Here is a 21,045-nt window from a genome sequence, read left to right as displayed (position 1 = left end):
TAAAGTCAATGAATTGGCGGAAGCTATTACAGAACTTGAAAGAAAGAATACAGCTCTGGACCGTGATATAGCAAATGCATTGTCGAGTCGGGAACCATGCGTAAGTGTCAAAGAACCAAAATGGAAAGCACAAAGACTATCATTGATGAATTCCCCAGGACATGCGCACCGAGATATTGAGTCATCTGGATAAAGAAAGACTAGTACAGGAGCAGAATGAACAGGAATTACTACGTTATCGAGAATGTGATCCGGCAGTAATACGTGCAAAAGGTAATGTGTACTTACTTGGATATAAGTTGAGTGACATGCATTAGGTTTAACCCATTTTTTGTGTGTTTTTACTCTCAGATAAAGCGGCTCGTGCAGCTAAGGAAGCGGCAAATCGCTGGACAGGTATGGAAAGATTGTATAGTATGACGCAATACGTAGCTGATGGAAACCCATTAATCAAACCGTTCTATAGACAACATTTTTACAATTCAGTCTCATTGTGTTGACAAGTTCGGTATTGAGAAATCAGAATTCAATCGAAACTTTGGTATTAGTGATGAATTTGATAATATTCAATGAGCCAATAAAAAGAAAGTACTGGACCACCCAGCAGACGAAACAAAAAAAATTGACAGCGTCAATGGTCACATTTTTTTTTTTTCCAGTCATTTTGGGGCCTGTCCAACAAGCAGACACAGGGCAGTGGTTGTTTGTTCGCTCTTTTTACCTCATGCCTCAGTTCGCAGCCCAGAGACGTTCAATATTCACAAACTTCCCTATACCCTTTGAACATCCCTATACCGTTCCCGTTCTCATTGCCGCATTATCCACCTCTTCTCTAATTTATTATTATCTGTCTGCATCCCATGACGCCGAACTTCGTAATGCTCAAAGACGAAGGGATTTGCAAAAACGCAAATCTATGAAGAGACCGGAAGACAGATTCGCTTCAATGAAGGTTAGTTTGCTTACATTATAGAAGTGGTACCTGAAAAAAAGCAACCCAACTGAGCTTGTTTCTCTCCCACCGAAACAAAAACCGGTTTCTACCTTACCAAACAGCACAATGGTCACTATGTAAATCCGTTTGAAGAATGGCAAGACGTCACTGTGTATGAAACTATAGTACATTGGATTGCCCGTTTGAAAGGAAACGGTATTCCGTATGATCGAAAGGTAAAACCCCTTGTTCCACTTTTATATACAAAAAAAACAAGCAAAATTGAAATCTGCTACAGTGTAAAACATGAATTATAACACACTATATGTATAACAGAAATTGGAAGAAGCACTACCTGTCAAGACTCCAGATCTGGAACTCATAAAGGCGGCAAATGCAAAGGACAGTAGCCGTCAGATGACGGAATCTTGGGTGGAAGTGGAAAAAGATAGCAGCTCCACTTCTCAGAGAAAAACGACAATCACTTGGTTCGGGTATGTATTGATTACTTTTACTGAACGTACAGATATGGCACACTGTATTTACATATGACTTTTACAGGCAATCGACATGTATTGTCACTTTGGACGGATTGACCATCCTTACGGATCCAGTTTTCAGCGCAAGGTCTGTTAACGACTATGTTGGACCAAAGCGTTTGAGAACTGTGCCAGGTAGCATCAAAGACTACAAAGGCATCATCGACATTGTACTGGTTTCCCACGATCATTTTGATCATCTTGGTGAGAGGGCTTTGACCTTATGTTTCGAATGCGGGTTGAAGGTTTAACTTACAATATTCTTCAATCGTGTTTCAGACGAACAAGTTGTACGTGAACTCAATAATACGGTCACCTGGTATATCCCTCTAGGCTTACGAGATTGGTTTGTGAGAAGAGGTGTTTTAAATGTAGGTATTCTTCGATCAATATCAGTAGGATTACCGAAGACAATACTGATGAGAATGGGGTATTTAAATGTTAGGTCATTGAACTGGATTGGTGGCAAGAAATCCATCACAAAGAACGACCAGATGTCGTAATTGCTGCTGTTCCAGCCATGGTACGTCAATCAATTGCTATTAAATTAACTTGGTCAACTATGAACGGCGGACTAATTGCTTTGCTTGATCTATAGCATTGGAGCGGATCGAGAATTCCATTCGACAAAAACACATCTCTTTGGTCCAGTTTTGTCGTCAAGTCACCAAATGGGTCCTTTTTCTTCTGGTAGGTTGTTGGATCTGCTGCGTATCAAATGCTTCTGTTTGACTCATTTTCATTGTCTTCCGTAGTGGTGATACCGGTTATTCGGATGAATTGTTTTCAGTCATTGGGAAATTGTATGCTCCATTCAGCCTAGCAGCATTCCCTATCGGTAGTTACGAACCACGAAGATTGATGAAGCATGTTCATATGGGACCCGACGAAGCTGTCAAAGCTCATAACGATCTAGGTCGGCCAACTCTTTCCGTCGGCATCCACTGGGGAACCTTCATGATGTCAGATGAGCATTATTTGGATCCCCCAAAGAAGCTGAAAGAAGCATGGCTTGAAAGTGAGGCTAACCATCAGCCTGTAGATGCCAATAGAAAAAGCCAGTTTATTACCACTGCTTTTGGCGAAACCGTACTTGTAGAAAATTAATCTGAATTCAAAATGTAAATTGTTGCATTATCTCATAAACCCATCCCCCGCTCAATAAGTATACACAACTTTGTCATTGACTTACACATCGTTTTTATTAAGTGATGGCCAGGAAGACATTCGGTATAACAAGAGCCTCTTTAAGCCCTCCCATGCCTTTTGCTTTTTGAAGAAGAAAAATTGTAGCAACGGTAGACAAACCCAAGGGGAAAAAAAAGAAAATTACAAAAAAAGCTGTGAGGTATAAGTACGGAAATAGTCCACCTTTCCTTGAAGGGAAGCCTAAAAAGTTGGAGGAAAGGAAACGAAGATAAATACAACAAAAATCGGAACCGACCACGCAAAACAAGGTGCAGCCTTCAAAGAAACAGGGGAGGGGTGGGATCGAATTGGTATATCTACAGAGCTGTGGGGTCGCTGATGGGTTGAAAGTGGATATTATGAGCGGTGATCCATTCACTAACAATGCATTTACCCATGACCGCTACATGGTTTAATTTTGAAAACGGTGTCATAGGGAAGAGGGGACTCTTCATATCCGCCGTCTCTTCGCCAAACACCGTTCCTTTGGAAAAGTCACCATCAACACAAACCTGTTTCCAGGTTTTTGGAAACCGGTCTTGGAAAGCATGCCAGTCGAAATACATTTCTCCTTCGTCCCATTGAACATTAGCAAGTTCGTGCAAGTTCAACAACTTCTCCACCTGAGGGATATACTCGGATGACATGGCTGTAGTTGCCTCCGAATGAGATTTGATAGACTCGTGTAATTTGGTCATACAACGTCTAACCGGCGTTTGTCTCATCCTGAATGCATTAAAATTGATCAACGCGTTCACTTTCATGCTATTTTTTTTTGGGTAAAAAAACAAAAGAAAGTAGAAGTTCAGTCAATGGTATTCTGCTGCTTTCTGTCAAAACCGCCCTGTTACTCACCAGAGGCCATATAAATGCCATTCTTCCCGTTTCTTGAGTGTTTGCGATACAAACTTCAATAGTGGCTGCAAATTTTCCCATCGAACAAATGAATTCTCAGATGTATCAAATTTGTCATTGAAATGATATGACAGAATATAGTTGAAGATGGAGTGTAAGTATTCTGCAATACCAGCTGGTTCTCCATCCTGGGTTTGGCAAGATTGGTCTGCGCTTCGTTTGTACTGTAGCGCCAACTCTCGGAACCTGCGGAACGACGTATTAGTAAGGTTAGTACACACTGTATGGCAGTAAGAAAACCAAAAGAAAATGGCCATATACGCACATAAACGAGGAAACCTTGAGTTGCTCAACATTATCCTTACGAGGCGCTAAGGGTGTGGTGGTCTTTGTCGAATTGATAGCAGAAGGCTTAGCAGAAGTGGCCAGCTTTGAGCCAGAGCCTATTTTGGAAGCTGCTGGTTCAACGTTTCTATTTCTATCTTTTGTGCTGGGCTTCGAGTCTTCGCGTGGTTTACTGGATACTGATGTTTCGGTAGCATCATGCTCCCAATCTCTAGACCGTGATCGACGATGGGATTGCGTTGCTCTTCGTCGATCCTTGTCCCTCAGTGAGCCGGTACGTCGGTCATCCGATAACTTCTCGGAGCTATCGCTTCGTCTCCGATCTCGTGAACCGGATCGAGAATATCGCTCATATGACCGTGACCTTGATCTACCTCTGCGTCGTTCAACGGATCTTGACCTATGTCTTCCTGATGAACGAGATCGATGTCGCTCAGGTGTACGCGACCTTCGACGAACCGTCGAAGATGACCGTCGTCTATTCCTCTTGCTACCTCTATCATAGCTACCGCTTCTACTATCCCTAGTGTCTTGTTTGGACCTGCGTTCTGATGACCGACTGCGCTGCCTTCGTTTGTCTCTGCGATTGGGAGATTTGGAGCGTTGGTCCTTGCTACGGGAGCTACCTTTGCGGTCAGGAGATGTTGACGTAGATGAAGATCGATATGTCTTTGTCCTCGAGGACACTTTAGGTGAATTGGCTTCGGAGCGACCAGTCGCTGTTGGCTTCTCGCCTGGTGCCACCACCGTTGGACTACTGCCATTGCTTAATGCTTCACCTTCTTCGACCTCATTATTATTAATGTCTTGGCTGGTGTGTTTGGTGGCATTGACAGACTGCGTTTGCATTTCAACACTCTCGCCTTGATCAACCTCCATAGAACTGTTGGCATGATTGGGTTCGGCCACCTCTTTCTTTGCATCCTTCACTTTCCGCTTCTTTGTTGCCGATGGTTGAGATGTATCTCTTGTTTGCTTTGAGCTCTCGCCTGCTTCATCTGGTTTTGAATTTGAAGCAGGGTTAAAGTCAGGAAGTAAAGCTAAATGAACTCGCAGAATTGGCCGTGGTAGCCCATCCATCTTATCCTTTGGTGAGCTGTTCCATAGATAGTCATTTTAATATTTTGATCTTCACAGCGCCATAAAAATTTGTTGTGTTTCACTATTAAAAAAACTCACGTTGTGGATATGTTTTCCTTGGAGGATTTTCGTTTGCCAGGCGTATCTACTGCAGCCATGGCTGCCTTTAAAGTCGGTTTTGTGTCACTTTTAGAAGACTTGACACCATTACGGGGTGGTGATGCAGATCTAGGACCATGAGATTTCACAGACTTCCCATGCATCACAGGAAGTGACCAGTCTTGTTGAGTCTCATCCTTCAAAAGCGTTTTAAGTAACGCAAAATCCTTTTTGTTTCGTTTTGTATTAGTTTTAGGTCATGGTGGTTAGAGAATTGGGTATTTTCAGCTTACAATTTTAGGTTCACCTTTGGGAGGTGAGTGCTTCGAACGAGTGCTTGAGTTATCGTTCGACTTTAAGTGATCCTTTTTGGGTAGTCGAGGAGACATGCTTCCATAGCTTCCCAACTGAGGGGTAGGCGCATGGGCTAACTTTTCAGAAGATGACGTCTTACTGCGTTTGAAACTAGAAGGCATGGTGGGAGTGGAAACCTTGGTTGAGGATGACTTTGTAGAAGTTTCTACTGAAGACATTAATCCGAGGCCAGATGGCTTTTGAGTACCGGGGGCGGACTTTCCATTGGCACCAACGGCGGAATTTCCTACTGATTGGATTTCATTCAATATCTCCAGCATAGCAGATGCTTCATGATCAGCATCACTTTGGCCCTCTGGAGTTTTGCCACTCGCTTTTGGCTTGGAGGATTCATTTTCTTCATTGCTTTTGGTCCCGGTACTAAAAAGATGCGCCTCATGTTTCAGCGATAAAGTTTACCAGCTCTTTTTCAAAGGCATAATACTAACCGTTTGTCAGCTGCCATAATCTCTTTGGCAGATCGAAGGGTAATTTTCTTGGATTGTGAAGCGCCATCCGAATTGGCCTGTCCTTGACGAGATTTCGTTGGATAAAGTGATTCAGAGTGCTTGCTGGATCGACTTAGACGCTTCAATTCATCAAGTGAGAGACAATTCTCATCGCTCACAGTGAATGGGACAGCGCTAGTACTATGAGGAAGTGGCAAGTTTGTAGCATATGTAGGCTCACTGTAATAAGTTGAAGGCTTGAGCAGAGACGAAACCTCGTCCAAACGATGTTCGATGCGAGCGTCAAAAAGCTGCCATCGTTTATGAAAATCCTCACGCTTGGAAGAAATGGCTGGTGAGCCAGCTTCTACTATTTCGGGAGTCAGTGGAATCGATGTTGATCCTCCTCGTCCAGTAGTTAACGGGGATAATTCCGGAGTTACAGCAAACGACATGGACACTGGGGTGGAGGGAAATGGCTGCTCAGCCAGTGCCGAAGAGGTCATTGCAATCAGGATGAACGTTTAGACGACACTGAACTGTATGTGATAACTTGGGAGTTAGAGAGGTGGAAAATTGCAAAGGCAAGGGCAATGGGAAATTGGGTGTTCCCAAAGTCAATTTCAGCCGATTAGGGTTCCTACCTTCTGATTGAAATGGGGAAACTAATATTCGTGAGCCTTGTCAGCCAAAGGACAGTGCGACCAATTTGTTAAATCTCCAATGAAGAGAAGAAGATGAAAGGGAAATTTGGAACAAGGTTACTTTAACTGAGAGGGGGGATAAAAAGAAGGGAAGCTTTGGAGGACTGACCGAAATACTGCCTGGAGCGGGGACTGCCCACAATTTGTACTCTGATTGGGACTTCCCTCTCCCGGACATCTCTCTCACTCCACGTCAGGTCCCGCTTATTCAACCATGACCGGCATTCCATTGACATCCCTCTCATTAACTCATGTACAATTTCATCCAAACGATCTACTCGGAGAAGCTTTGGCTTATATAACTCTAGCTCCACTGGCTATACTGGTATTTTATGCATCGATTATTGTTTCAAGACGCGAAGTGGCAGCTATTCTCTTCCTGGTCGGCCAGTTGTCTAGTGAAGGCCTCAATGCGACCCTCAAAGAATATCTTCAAGTGTCTCGTCCAAATGGTAAACAAAAATTTACTTGAAGTAGCTGTATGTCATCGTCATACGCTGAATATTTTCCCCGATTTCATTCTATAGCTCATCTAGGTACCGGATATGGCATGCCCTCTTCACACTCTCAGTTCATGGCTTTCTTCGCTGTCCAGGTCATCCTTTACACTCATTACAACATACGACTAGATCATCCTTTGGTAAAATGGCTGCTTTATCTGCCCACTGTTATATTGGCTCTCCTGGTCATGTACTCGCGGATCCATTTAGGCTACCATAGTATAGAACAGGTGCTGGTCGGTAGTAGCATAGGAATAGCTTACAGCGTGTTCTGGTTCGGCCTGACAGAATATGTTAGGTCGTTGGGACTGATCGATTGGCTAATTAGTCTTCCTATATCTCAAGCTATTTATTTGAGAGATGCAAGAGCAATAGATAATGTAGCCAAATGGGAATACGAGATGTGGAAGGCCAAAGTCCATCAAAAACAGAAATAAGCTTCCCTTCTTTCATTTTAATTTACAATGAAAAACTCAATATAAAAAATAACAATAGAAATGAGAACGTCTGTACGGGTAATGCCGCCATTGCGTCGTGCTGCGTCCTAATATGGTTTTTCCGGGTATTTGCATTATGACCGGAGACTTCCATAGAGTCTTTGTCGATGTAACACGCGGCTATTGAGTTTCCATCGTCTTGTTTAAAATGATCGATTTTTTTCGTACTTCATTAGGTCCAATTTTGATCAAGGCATGACAAAGATTAGAACTCGGTCATTGGCTGTCAAGTCCAAGCAAAAGCCGCTTTGTTTCCTGAGAAGAATACTGTAGCCTGCATATCTTCCTTACTATGACCTTTGATTCTCTTTCAATCCCACTATTACGGTTTAGCAGTGCTTCCATTCTCTTGCTTACATTATCTTGCTTATTTTCTTTATTTTGATTTTTTTTTTTTGGATTTGCTGGCAAAACCTCCCAAATCGCAAACTCTTTCACAGTCACGCTTATGAAAGAATTGAAATTCGCGCTCACCAACAAAATTGTCAAAGGCAATCCTTTACTCCAGCAAACGCCCAACTTTGGCTTTAACGCAGCCTTTGATCAATAACAACATCACCCACATACTATCGTATAATTCGCTGCGTTGACCAGAAACGCTAAATTCTTCTGGGTTTGTACACCTGACTTTTTATTTTTATCGTCCTGCCATTAGCTCTTCTAAATTACTGACAGAACTTTTCTGATTCGATTGTAGATTCAACTTTTTTTTTGTACATTATCTCAAAAATACTGTAGCACCACGTCATAACAAAGCATGTCAACATTTAAGTACCCTCTATTTCAACACCACCAACAAATGGAAGATAACCGGAGCAACAATGCTGCTTCCGTCAGCACGTCAGAAGCTGAAGCTAAGAACACATCGGTAAGTTCCCATTTTATTTTGAATCTTCGTCATAGTTATTTTGTACGAAGCCAATGAGAACGACTATGTGGATGCTATGAGCTTCTACGTTGTGATATCGTGGCGACGTCCACTTACTACTTTATGTCTTTATCTGAACAAGAGAGAAAATGACTAACGTTTGTTATATTTTCTTCCCCTCCTGATCTCCTTGGACCGATTTCTCCCTCTCCCCTTGTCTATTTAGATGGAGCAACAGACGATGGACCAAGAAATGCAGCGTATTCAACAGCTACAAATGTTTGATGACTTGAAACGTCTTGACCTGCAACAGCGTCAAGACGAAAAAGACCTATTGAAAAACTCTGCTTTAGGTCCCATTTCACCGCCGAACAACAATCCGACTTTGAAATCATCACCTTCGTCTCGTTCTTTACCAGGGTCGCGCCGTAATTCTGAGAGCGAGGATGACACTAACGTCCTGGATTTTGGTAACAAGCTGAAGTTATCTGACAATGAACAAAGGTATGTAGTCTGGTTTTATTGGAGGCAACATGTACTGTGAAGTGCCTCAGTGATCAAAACACTAATCTGATCACCCAATCTAGCAATATCCCGTTCTCGATGAGAAAGTCGCCAGGACGTTTACTTAACAAGATGCCCAATCGCTCCATGACGGCTGACGTCAACAATTTGCAGCATGCTGGTTACAAGCCCGTTCCTGCTGCTGCTGGTAACCCACAACAACATGCAACATCTTCTTTCTCTGGTTTTCTTTTTGATGATGATGATCACCAAACGAAAACGACTTCAGGTAGCCATCACTGTCTCAAAACGTGCGGGCAGCAGCTATGACTTCTCGTATTGACCCAAAAATGATTTCATTATAGGCATGGTACCACCATATTCTGACACGACATATATTACTCAATATGGAGATAATGCTGATAATTACTCGTTCACCCCTCATGAAGGCTACAACTTGGTAAGCTAGAATACTTGAAAAAAGGGATGCTTCATGGCAATCGTTATTAACGATTTCTTTAACAGCGTCAGAACCAACAATCTCACCCAAACCGCAACGTTGAACCACTGCAGAGACGGGCTGACTGGCTGAACTCAGACGTCGTTCAGCAGCAATCGCACATGCCCAGTTTGACAAACAATCTTGCTGAGGATCGTGCACCAGCTTCTAGTGCACAGGCAGCCTTTTATGGTCGTCGACCTTCTGCGGGGCTGAACAACAACCGATCCTTTTCGCAAACGAGCTTGGATCCGTTTTCCGATGGATTTCAAATTCGTTCCAAACTCAACACCGCCCGATCAACTAGCGATTTACAAACAGGGAACAGCAATCGGGTTCCTGCTAGCAATGCGTTGGCTATGTATGATAATCTGGCTGGAGACAACCCTGTGGACCTTTCAGCAAACATTTGTAGGCAGCATCAGCAAGGCTATTGTCCTCGCGGAGACCAATGTCCATATCTCCACACGAATGCATCTGCTATGAATTTCAGCCCTGCACTATCGGTTGCTACATCTGGCGGTATGCCAGGAACACAACATCATGTTGCCATGGCTGCCGCCGCAGGACAATTAGGACCCATGGGATACGCTGGGGGATTACCTATCAACGCATTGTATCAACAATATCCTACTGGCATTGCTTTCAACCCCAATAACACTCCTAATCCTGCGCTTGTCCACCCTTTTCCAAAGCCTGGTCCTCACGTGAACAACGCTGGCAATTCCCGTTATGCTCCTCAGCCCGGTTCTCTTGGGCACCACAAATCAGACAATAATATGTACTCCAGAAGAGGTAGCGCTGAACATGATCAAAGTAATCGGTTTGCCAATGTGGAACTCAAGGATCTGACTGGCAAGATTTATGAGTTGTGCAAAGATCAGCATGGGTGCCGATATCTTCAAAAGAAGTTGGAAGAGCAAAACGAAGAAAACCTCAACATCATATTCAACGAGGTCTTTAAGCATTTTGTAGAGCTCATGACAGGTAAATGATTTACAATGATAATGTGTGCATAGGTTTCTGGCTGTTCACCAACGATACTTACGGATCCTTTCGACGACTATAGACCCATTTGGAAACTATTTGTGTCAAAAGTTGCTTGACTATTGTAACGATGAACAGAGAACTATCATCGTTGAAACTGTAGCGAAAGACTTGGTTGGAATCTCCCTCAATATGCATGGGACAAGAGCAGTGCAAAAAATGATCGAGTCTCTATCTACTTCTAGACAGGTAAATATGCCAAGATGTGTACTGGGTACCTATATTTGCCATTGCTAATGCTTTCCTCTTCCCTTCAGATACGCATGATTATAGTTGCATTGACTCCCAATGTTGTTACTCTGATCAAAGATTTGAACGGCAACCACGTTATCCAAAAGTGCTTACATAGACTCAATGCCACTGACAATCAGTTCATCTACGATGCGGTTAGCCGTCACTGTGTTGAAGTTGCTACTCATCGTCACGGTTGCTGCGTGCTGCAGCGTTGTATAGATCATGCTAGCATCTCGCAGCGTGCACAAATTGTTACAGAGGTCACCCACCATGCTTTGCCTCTGGTACAGGATCCTTTTGGAAACTACGTTGTGCAGTATGTTTTGGATTTGGGAGACGCTGCCTTTTCAGACGCTCTTATTCGACGATTCATTGGCAACGTATGTACCTTATCCGTTCAAAAATTCAGCTCCAACGTTATCGAAAAGGTATGGCATTCACTGTATGGATGAGTGGAGAACAGTGTTAAATCAACGATATTAACCCAATATATCAACAGTGTATTCGCGTCTCCGAACCTGACACACGAAAGTGTTTGATCGAAGAAATGCTGGACAAGGATGCTTTAGAAAAGCTTCTTCGAGATTCATTTGCAAACTATGTCGTTCAGACATCGCTAGATTACGCCGACCCCGATCAGCGCGTGAAGGTATGTTTCCCAGTCTAGCTATACGATAGTATCGTCTCCTACTAAACAGTCCTTATGTCTCCTTAAAGCTTGTTGACTGTATACGGCCGATCTTACCCAGTATTCGAAATACTCCATACGGCAAACGAATTCAAGGCAAATTGCAGCGTGATCAACAGCAACGTGATCAACAGCAGCAGCATCAGCAGCAACAACAGGGTAATGTGTACAAAAAGTTTGGCAATATCAACAACCGAGACAATGTACAAATGCAAAATATGCAGAATAATAATGGCTTGCCCGTTTTGGGATTCCCCTTCAACTACGGCAACATGGGCATGGTTGGGATGAATGAACAAATGTTCCCATACATGTAAACGTCGCAAAGCAAGAGAGGAACTTTATTGTCACAGCAGTTGGGCCATTTGGGTCTAACAACGTTGGTTCTGATGAACAAAAAAAGAACGCCCACCAGAATCAATAACAAACAACCACCCAGCTCTCTTCACACACACACACCCATCCTACTACAACACAGCTATACACAACACAGTTGGAGTGAGCAATCATCTGAAGGCAACACCTATCAGTATTCACTTACCCTACTTATTCCACCTGAAAACACCTCATCGCAGGCATGGTAAAAAGCAATCGACATCTTACAAACTTTCCACGCTCTTATTCCACATACCATCATCCATATTTTCATGTTCCTGTAGCCATACATTTTCTTCCTCACATTTTTCTTTCTCTTTCTTATTATAATTTATCTCCTTCCATGACTGACTCTTGGGTGAGGTACTTTCGGTCATAGCTATCGACGATTTGCTATGGTCCCAAAGAGGTTCTTTGCGAGCTACAATTTTTTTTTCTGATCTTTTCTTTCTTCTTTTCCTGTCATAGTAGGTTGTTTTTTTTTAGCTCTTCTCGCTTTCATACTCTTTTTCTTTCAAATTCATTTCCTCTGATGGTTGGTCTTCTTTTTATATTCTGTCACAAAATCAGCGGTGTACGATAATTGCATGCCATTTCTTTCTTTTTTTTTTAGTTTTGAATCAATCTGTACTCGACATAAGGATAAAATAAATATACAAATAAACATGAAAAAAAAAAAATTGCTTGGGCATCATCGACACAATGGTAGATATAGCTTAGGCCATCAAGGCTTCTATTTCACGGATCTCCTTTGGCACTGTGGTCAAGTTGTCAAAGCCGGTCTCGGTAATGACAATATCGTCTTCTATGCGAACACCTCCGACCTTCTTGTACTGGTTCAATTTCTCAATGTCAAAGTACTTGCGAGTTGCTTCGTCCTTCAACAAAGGATCAATGATGAAATCACAAAAGTAAATACCAGGCTCGACGGTGACGGCCATGCCAGCTTGAAGTGTGCGGCGCATGCGAAGATTTCTAATACCAGGCTCATCAATCTTTTGCACACCAGGGAGATAGCCACCAACATCATGGACATCGATACCAATGCTGTGACCGAGACCGTGAGGGAATATGCATGCGGGGATATGCTTGGCGATAAGTTCGTCCTCATCACCCTTCAAAACTCCGAGCTTGATTAATCCACGGCAGGCAACACGAAGAGCATGGCGGTGGATATCCTCCCATTCAACACCAGGTTTGCAAAGTTCGAATGATGCCTTTTGCATTTCCAAAACAATCTCATATATGTCCTTTTGTTCTTGGGAAAACTTGCCTCCAGCGGGGAATGTGCGAGTGATATCGGAGGCATAGCAGTTGAGCTCAGCACCTGCATCAATGAGTACGAACTGATCAGGAGAGATCCCGGCATTGTTCTTTCCGTAGTGAAGAGTAGCAGCGTTTGAGCCAGCGGCGACGATAGGGTTGTAAGATTGGATGAAAGCGCCATTGCGAGCGCTTTCGTACAAGAAAAGAGCATGGAGTTGCTGCTCGTTCAACCCAGCTTTAGCCTCCTTCATCAGCTTGATGTGAGCATCAGAAGAAATTTTGTTGGCTTCTCTCATAAGCTCCACTTCCCACTTAGCCTTGTACATACGTGCTTCGTAGATGGCGGGCTTCAATGCATCCTTATCAACCTTGCTTTGGAAGTTTTGGGGAATTGCTGAGGTATCGCAAATGGGAAGTGTGTAAATCTTCTGAGGATTCTCCTGCTGCAGAACTTGATCAAGCTTGCTAGCATACACAACCTCATTGACGTCGTATTTTTGCAGGAGTTCCTCCGGCGTATCGGGCAAACCCATCCACATAACATGATCAGCGACAATGTCAGGAGCAATCAAAGTAATCTTGCCAGTAGACAAGCTGACAACAACATGGAAATCAGCATCCGTAACGCCTACGATGTGCTGAGTGTAAGCCAACCATGTTTTCGTCGCTAGATGAGTGCTAAAACTTACCAGTGAGGTAAAAGAAGTTGGATTCTTGGCGGAATGAAAGCTCAACGTCGGTATCGTCTCGTTCGTGGAGCACTTGTCCCTTCAAGTAAATGATACCATCGTTCTTGTTCAAGTTTTTGATCACTTTTTGAACGTTGCTAGCCGTGGGAAGTTTCTGGAGCGGCATATTGATAAAGATAAAGACAAAGAAGACTCAGTGAGTGTAACGAAAAACAGAAAATTTTATGACTACCGGAAATGACGCAGGGTGCAAAAATTAACCCCATTGTCTCCGCACCCTTGTCCGAAGGCTCGGACTGGATTAGAAACGAACAGGCATGGATACTATACTCAACGCAAAACTCTGTCATGGCATACAAGTGTAGCAACTTCTGGACTCTTTGAGTAAATAGGCCCTAGTGTCTCTACTTGAAAGTCACGTGCATTTTAGTTCGAATGCTTTGATGCAAACCGCTTACAAAATGTGAAATCAAGCCATTTTTTTTCGACCCCCGAAAGATTGAGCTCTAATTCCATGAGGTTGAGAAATACTTAGGTTCTAAAAGTATGGCCTGTTCATTTCCAGATTGTTGACAACGTCGTGAAATACGCACCTACATAAGAATTAGTGCACGTATATGTGCTCTATAGTGTCTTCAAACTTACACTATTGAAACTAGGCTGAGCACAGCAAATAATGCAGTGGAAATAAGCATGGATAAACGAGAACGTGTTAAGATGTATTTTTTCCAAAGTCTTCGCGTAGTTGCCAAGGCGGTTTTAAGCCCCTCCCCAAAAAAGACGGAGGGGAATATGAACGGCATTTTACTGGAGTTTATCCCAAGTCCATAGCAATACAGCTTAACTATTACTATAACAGATGCAGGTAATATCAAACACCAAATGTTACCATGATACGATGTAGCCATCTATTTCCTACATTTATTATCAGTGTGCTCGGCAGTTCACCCATAGTTAATTCCACAGCGGAAACTACCTGCGGTATCGTTTCAAGCTACCTAGATTTGCGTGATGGTACAAGCCTCTGATGTTGTTTTTAAGGCACTAATGCTGACCATATTATTGTAACACGTTATAGTCTTTATTTTTCTGTTGATTATATGACCAACGGTTTCTTTGGTAGCCCCTTGTTACTAAGAAAGCACCGGACTTTAAACATTTTGCATGTCGTGACAGTTTTATCAAAATTTTTGAAGCAGTCACGTTACTAAAAAGTATATAAACGCCTCGCTTTTGAATGATGGTTCTGCATACTTACCTGCCAGGCGCAATTGGTGATCAAGAACGCTGATTGCGGGGCTGGGCCTTCTGGCATTGCACTCCCGCTGGAGGGCCCGGCTTCGAACGTCCTAACGGGCGTCTCGGCTGGGCAATTTTTGCTTTGGGGAGGTCAATGGTTCGCTGTTGTCCTCCCCTTCCTTTTTAAAAAAATGAATATAAAAAATAAAATTAACACTTACATTCTGCACCGCAGTCGAGAAGCAGACCTTCATGGGGCGTACGTACTCGAAGTATCACATTTTATTCGAAACTAAACTTGTAAAAGTTTCTTCCTTACCATATATCAAGAGGAAATGCCCTCAAACCGTTAAAGCCTTCATTTTTATGTACTCTATGATGTTGTGAAGGATGATAACGTGTAAAACGTCGTTAATTCTAATAAATTCGACTCTGTACCAATACTACACAGGATTAAAGCATAATAACAGTTGATACTACTGAGCACACTATCTGATGAGGATAAGAAGGCGATGACAATGCTGACTGGTACATATCACCTGCGCACGCCGTGATCAACTCTGTACTTCCTGCTTCTATGCATTGGAGAGATGATCCAAAAGGGCGTAGGATGTGGGGAGAGCAGTCCACTTCATATATCCATAGCTAATACTATGTCAAAAAATATTACCATGCTGTCAAGTTGCTAGTGCGTCTCTGGAAGTGAAGATGGGGATCACCGGTACAACCGCCCACAAACAACAGCTGGGCGTAGATTATGTCGAATTTTGCACGCGTCAACTATGTTAGGTGTCACTCAGCTGTATTCCATCTGAACCGCAGTAATGACCAGCATTCAGAAGCAATCCTGGCACATGACCAGGATCTTCTCTTCAACCAAATCTCAATGGCTCTGCAATAAAGAGTGATACGCCAATAACATGTAGATTGAGCCTTATAAAGTTGTTCCTGCATACTCTGCATCTCATGTGATTTGAAAGGAAAAAAAAAGCAAGTTCAGAGATCCTTTCATCGTTGTGTCCTTTCGTCAGATATACTCCTTGACCATGCTATGCACAGCTATGGTGTTGGAACTTTTTTGGCTAGCACTGAGATATACCACAAGCCTTTTGATAAACTATAGTGCAGGGAGAAGCTCAATGGAAAAATGATGCAGATGATAATGATGTCAGTCCCATGCCAGTCATACCAACAACTTATACAGTCGTTGTTGCTTCTGAGATATTACAGATGATACGAAGTGGGCATAGTCCTTGTGCATACCCTGACAAAAGATGATATAATTGCATAGACCCAAAGTCAAATCTGAGATCAAAGGCTGCTATTTCGTACAGCAACATACGCGTAACTTACACTTGGGCCATGCAAAGAGATTAAAAGCAGACCAATCCCACCAGATAACATGGTTAAAAAAAGTCTAACCTCATCAAAATGTCGTCAGTTAAGATTACATTTTACTACAGCCATAGTAAAATTTCCAACTACAGGGGTGTAGTAGAGTTGTAATCAAAAGACCATATCTTTTTACATGATGTGGGATTACAGCGAAAGTGTGTCAGCAGATGGAAAGCTGCTGATCATACTGTCTCACAAGCTACCAAGTCTGCTTTCCTGATAATTCAATTTAATTGAGAATCAATGATGTACATTGCATGATGTTGGTCGTCGTACCCTTATAGTAACAGAATTATCAACTGGGCACATCCCCGCTTGGTTACCCACAATCCAGGTCGTCGCTCTGTGAGACAAATTGTATTGAAATTTGTTTCTGCATTTGCCTGAGGTTCTTCGTACCTGATGCCCGCACTCGTGGGATTTGTCCACAGCTGTCAACGCAATAACCTATAATAATCATGTGTTTGATGCTGATATGTAGGCAACATGCAGTATTTTCTAAGCTTTAGCACCTTCCAAGATGCTTAGAATATCCAACAAGTGCCAGATTTTTCAATGTAACTATGACATGCCTTCATTCTCAGCAATATTTTTTCTGTGTCTATAAATTGCGTGGAACATTAAATCAGATTATCGTAGCACAGACTTTTTATCCCAGGCCTTTCACTCATCTCAAGTATAAAAAGTTGTATAACTGGTAACCACTTGAATAACTTCAGTTGGCTAGTCTGCTCTTATTCATCACCTCATCTTACCAATTCCATTCATTTCCCCAAGCTACTAAGAACAATGGTTTCTCTTTCTTTCATTGGACTCACTCTAGCTGTTACTGCGCTGGCTTCGCAGACAGCTGATGCTGCTACCACCAAGTCAAACCACCATAATGCCAGTGTTGCACACTCTCACAAGCATCATCCCACACCCGAACACCATCATCAAGCACGCGAACACCATAGTGCTCCTCACAAGAGAAGCTCTGCAAAGCATACTACACATACCACCAAGAAGGCGGCCACCAAGAAGGCGGCCACCAAAAAGGCTAGCAAGAAGTCTGCTCATACTACCACCAAAAAAACCACAAAGAGATCAACCAAAAAAATCACAAAGAAGCATACAACAGCCAAGACCGTCACAAAAGCTGCTACCAGCGGGTCGACATCTTCTGATGAAAGCACTATCTTATCAGCTCACAACGCATACAGAGCGAAGCATTCAGCACCAGCGCTGAAATGGAATAGCACTCTTGCTAGCTACGCTCAAAAGTGGTCCGATGGCTGCGTTTTCCAGCATTCTGGAGGTCCATACGGAGAGAATTTGGCCATGGGCTATGGCGACTGGAAGTCCGTTGTTAGCGCTTGGTACAATGAGGAAAAGAACTATGATTACAGTAAACCTGGTTTTAGTTCATCCACCGGGCATTTCACTCAGGTAAGCTAAATCTCACACACGCCCTAAAAAAATTAATTTGTAATTTAACGCTGTTTACTTTTTATCAAAGGTTGTCTGGGTCTCCACTACACAGATTGGCTGTGGTGTAAAGAAGTGCAGTAACCAAGGCAATGCTCCCATTTACACCTGCTCCTACGCTCCTCCTGGAAACTATTTGGGTGAATTCGAGAAGAATGTTCTTCCTAATTAAAGAGATAATTTTATTGTCTGGGATATTCCGCAACTCTTCATTCCGAAGTTTGCAGGACACAGTCTTCGTGTAATTTGATAAGACAGGCTCAATCAATATATCAGAATTACCTTTGAATAAAATTCATTTTTTGTTAACCATTCGTATTGTCCAACTTAATCTTAGTATACTCTAAGCATTGATCAACAATATGAAATGTCAGTCATTAATCTGGCTGTCAAACCCGGATTATCGCGGAAATGGTGAACCCTATTCGGAATACTAAAATGCTTAAAAACGTGAGCTCTTCAAGCTGAATTGCTAAATGTAATTCCTCCATGTCAAACTCGCAAGCAACCAACGCCTATTTGGTAGAGGTAAATTATAGCTACCACAACATTGTTTGTAAAGTGGAAGCAATCGTTTTTGATCCAGCTTATTGACCAGATCTTCTTCACCAGCTGGAACAAACCCAACTTGCCCTTAATCACATTCTCCAGCACTATGACGGATTTCGTCATGCCCTCATGACATCCAACAAACCTACAAAGCCATTTGTAGTCGGTTTCTCAGGATGTCAAGGAAGTGGGAAAACAACTACTTGCGAGACCCTGGCATCCATTCTTCGCGAAGAGCCCTATAACCTGTCGGTTGTTGTATTCTCTTTGGACGACCTTTATCTGACGAGAAAAGACCAAGTAGAGCTAGTGAACAGTCATCCTGGGAATAGGCTTCTCGAGCTTCGTGGGCAATTTGGCTCACACGATCTCGAGCTCGCCAAACAAGTGTTTGCGGATCTTCTTGATGCACACCACAAATATCTAGAATCGCCAACATCAGCTCCGACAGTGGCCATCCCAAGATACGATAAGTCACTTCACCAAGGTCGGGGTGATCGTCTGGACAAATCTGAATGGACCAAAGTTGCAGCACCATACGATATCATCATTTTTGAAGGCTGGTCTCTTGGATTTAAGCATTTACCAGACTCCATCTTGCAAGAGGTGTACGACATCACTCCTCAAGCTACAAAATTCAGCTTCGATGAAGTATCTAGCATCAACTCCAACTTGAAGGCTTATGAAGATGCTATTTATCCCTATTTCGACATCTTTTGTCACATGGCTCCTACATCACTCGAGAATGTTTATCAATGGCGATTGGAACAAGAGCACAATATGATCAAAACGCGAGGAGTTCAGGGCATGTCTGACGAGCAAGTTACAGCATTCGTCGATACGTATATGCCTGCATATGGTTTGTTTATGCCTAGACTGGAACGCTACGGCTTCTATGAACCGAATTCGGATGCGCCAAAGTCATATGAAGGATCTGTTCGCGCAGACGGAGGATATTCTGCGCCACTAAGACACCTCAAAATCGTCATTGATCTCAAGCGAAAAGTCGTCAGCTCTAGTAGGAAGGATGTAGCCGATGGATGGATCCCATACAACGCACCATACTATCACAACATTAGAAATTCTCCATATGTATCATCGTTCGTGTTTAAAAGGAGAAGCTTACAAAATTTTACAGCTGTGTTTACAGTCTCTGTGAGTATAATTGCCATTGCCTATCACTACCGGCGAAATTTACTTGCTTTGGTGGCCAAATGCCGAAGATGAAGTAAGTAGTCGCCAAACCTTTATGACTCAGCAAAATCACTCTCGCATTTTTTTTTCTTATACCATACATTCTTAATAAAAGTTGCTCTGTTATGCCCAACTTTGATGTATTAATTGACGCGTAGATTTTGGACAAATCCAATCGGCATGAAAAATTGCTTTTAAAAAAGTGTATATATACAATGGCTTCTATACATCTGTCTTATTGACCTCCCCACCATGAGATAGGTCCAAGACCATCTGTCGCAATGCTTCCCTGTAGTGTAAATACGTATGAACGTCAGTCATGTAAATAGATCAAGCACGAGCTATGCAGGTAGTTCAACTAACCGTCAATGCATAAGGTGGAATTTTGGTGGAGTTGGCAGCCAAGTCATTTGCTGCGGTTGCATCTGCTGCCGACTGTCTTCGTCCAGTCGGACCAATATTTGTAGGAGTAGGTGTGGTATCAGTAAATACTTCGCTGAGTACTTGAAATCGGATTTGTTCTTCGATGTCCATATAAAGCTTCTCTCCATCGTAGTTCCATATCCAAACGCGCTCTTCCGCGTCACTATACATAAAGCGCAATCAGTCAACTATTCTCTAGATTGCATATACGAAACAACTAATGTATGACTTACAAGCTAGATCCAGATTGCAAACAACCGGGAGGAATAGTGATATCATCAAAAAACCCTACAGAAACTAAACAACAGCAAAAAACTGTTGAGAATTACTGTGACCACAGCTTCCATATTCCTATCACCCAACGTACCTCGGATCCCTTTTTCTGAGCAGCTTTTAATAGTTCCGGTCAAGACCTCGTTGATAAAGGGTCGGAATATAACCATTCTGAATGTTGCTATAAGAGGTTTGATTTGCGTTAGACAAGTGTGAGCGGTGAGAAGGGCCAAAGTAACCTCTACGAACCTTTGACATAACTGCAACCATCGCCGTGATGTATAACACCTTCACTTGCTTCTATGATATCGAAAAGGCTGATGCAAAGGCCGATTTCTTGAACAACCTATGGGTTAAACTGTCAGTCATGCCGGGAAGACACATACTCATTTGGGAATCAAATGCTCACCTTGTTGGCATATTTTTTGTTTACTTCATCGGTGATTGCCTCTTGCTTTGGTTTTCGAAAATCAGCAGGCTCAATCTTTATAGTGTCCTTCAGCACCGAAAGAATGAACATGGTTGTCGACACAATGTAAATTGCGTTCACAAATTGGAGCGTTTTTCTTTAACCCGAAAAAACGTCACAAATTTCAGGCACTCAAAGAAAAAAAAAAATTCGTGGAATGAACTTGTTGCAGCAAAGTATCAAAATACGGTGTGCTTTAATATGAAACACTGAAGATATGAAAGAAGAAATATACATTGGCTAAATCCTTGTCGCTGGAGAATTATTTTCTCATAAATTCAATGCTAACGTTGACCTCTCCCGTTCCAGCAGGTTGCAAAGG

General features: G+C 42.6%; 8 protein-coding genes across 8 annotated transcripts; 5 read left to right on the top strand and 3 right to left on the bottom strand.

The window, feature by feature from the left end:
- The first annotated feature begins 372 nt into the window (after positions 1 to 372).
- K450DRAFT_251162 (uncharacterized protein) lies at positions 373 to 2,823 on the top strand. Its single transcript, XM_051590673.1, has 10 exons — positions 373 to 396; positions 467 to 952; positions 1,057 to 1,170; positions 1,271 to 1,428; positions 1,496 to 1,677; positions 1,753 to 1,844; positions 1,919 to 1,996; positions 2,072 to 2,163; positions 2,229 to 2,594; positions 2,683 to 2,823. Exons 2-9 carry the CDS (start codon positions 551 to 553, stop codon positions 2,578 to 2,580), a joined length of 1,470 nt encoding a protein of 489 aa, XP_051442665.1. The 5' UTR covers positions 373 to 396; positions 467 to 550; the 3' UTR covers positions 2,581 to 2,594; positions 2,683 to 2,823.
- Positions 2,824 to 3,393: 570 nt separating this feature from the next.
- K450DRAFT_251154 (uncharacterized protein) lies at positions 3,394 to 6,675 on the bottom strand. The gene is made up of 7 exons (XM_051590672.1): positions 6,488 to 6,675; positions 5,844 to 6,382; positions 5,334 to 5,775; positions 5,041 to 5,267; positions 3,856 to 4,957; positions 3,517 to 3,762; positions 3,394 to 3,426 (listed from the first exon to the last, which is right to left on the bottom strand). Exons 2-6 carry the CDS (start codon positions 6,347 to 6,349, stop codon positions 3,631 to 3,633), a joined length of 2,409 nt encoding a protein of 802 aa, XP_051442664.1. The 5' UTR covers positions 6,350 to 6,382; positions 6,488 to 6,675; the 3' UTR covers positions 3,394 to 3,426; positions 3,517 to 3,630.
- Positions 6,488 to 7,571, top strand: K450DRAFT_251152 (uncharacterized protein). Its single transcript, XM_051590671.1, has 2 exons — positions 6,488 to 6,999; positions 7,075 to 7,571. The coding sequence occupies exons 1-2, from the start codon at positions 6,762 to 6,764 to the stop codon at positions 7,482 to 7,484; spliced, it is 648 nt and encodes a 215-aa protein (XP_051442663.1). The 5' UTR covers positions 6,488 to 6,761; the 3' UTR covers positions 7,485 to 7,571.
- A 2,623-nt stretch (positions 7,572 to 10,194) lies between these two features.
- On the top strand, positions 10,195 to 11,701 carry K450DRAFT_177465 (uncharacterized protein; the record flags this gene model as incomplete). Its single annotated transcript, XM_051584264.1, has 5 exons — positions 10,195 to 10,402; positions 10,485 to 10,651; positions 10,720 to 11,124; positions 11,196 to 11,345; positions 11,414 to 11,701. The coding sequence occupies 5 exons, from the start codon at positions 10,195 to 10,197 to the stop codon at positions 11,699 to 11,701; spliced, it is 1,218 nt and encodes a 405-aa protein (XP_051442662.1).
- A 605-nt stretch (positions 11,702 to 12,306) lies between these two features.
- On the bottom strand, positions 12,307 to 13,962 carry K450DRAFT_251140 (uncharacterized protein). Its single transcript, XM_051590670.1, has 2 exons — positions 13,715 to 13,962; positions 12,307 to 13,653 (listed from the first exon to the last, which is right to left on the bottom strand). Exons 1-2 carry the CDS (start codon positions 13,878 to 13,880, stop codon positions 12,476 to 12,478), a joined length of 1,344 nt encoding a protein of 447 aa, XP_051442661.1. The 5' UTR covers positions 13,881 to 13,962; the 3' UTR covers positions 12,307 to 12,475.
- A 3,043-nt stretch (positions 13,963 to 17,005) lies between these two features.
- On the top strand, positions 17,006 to 18,075 carry K450DRAFT_282434 (uncharacterized protein). Its single transcript, XM_051593432.1, has 3 exons — positions 17,006 to 17,045; positions 17,126 to 17,776; positions 17,847 to 18,075. The coding sequence occupies exons 2-3, from the start codon at positions 17,138 to 17,140 to the stop codon at positions 17,985 to 17,987; spliced, it is 780 nt and encodes a 259-aa protein (XP_051442660.1). The 5' UTR covers positions 17,006 to 17,045; positions 17,126 to 17,137; the 3' UTR covers positions 17,988 to 18,075.
- A 225-nt stretch (positions 18,076 to 18,300) lies between these two features.
- On the top strand, positions 18,301 to 19,728 carry K450DRAFT_251130 (uncharacterized protein). Its single transcript, XM_051590669.1, has 2 exons — positions 18,301 to 18,343; positions 18,428 to 19,728. Exons 1-2 carry the CDS (start codon positions 18,305 to 18,307, stop codon positions 19,589 to 19,591), a joined length of 1,203 nt encoding a protein of 400 aa, XP_051442659.1. The 5' UTR covers positions 18,301 to 18,304; the 3' UTR covers positions 19,592 to 19,728.
- On the bottom strand, positions 19,693 to 20,813 carry K450DRAFT_251127 (uncharacterized protein). The gene is made up of 6 exons (XM_051590668.1): positions 20,664 to 20,813; positions 20,504 to 20,600; positions 20,349 to 20,435; positions 20,215 to 20,278; positions 19,922 to 20,144; positions 19,693 to 19,847 (listed from the first exon to the last, which is right to left on the bottom strand). The coding sequence occupies exons 1-6, from the start codon at positions 20,772 to 20,774 to the stop codon at positions 19,794 to 19,796; spliced, it is 636 nt and encodes a 211-aa protein (XP_051442658.1). The 5' UTR covers positions 20,775 to 20,813; the 3' UTR covers positions 19,693 to 19,793.
- Between the last annotated feature and the right edge of the window lie 232 nt (positions 20,814 to 21,045).

Source organism: Umbelopsis ramanniana, assembly GCF_025399195.1.
Source record: "Umbelopsis ramanniana AG unplaced genomic scaffold K450scaffold_47, whole genome shotgun sequence".
Classification (NCBI taxonomy): Eukaryota; Fungi; Mucoromycota; class Umbelopsidomycetes; order Umbelopsidales; family Umbelopsidaceae; genus Umbelopsis; species Umbelopsis ramanniana.
Note: the sequence above shows the minus strand (reverse complement) of the source record. Positions and strands in the feature narration are given on the sequence as shown.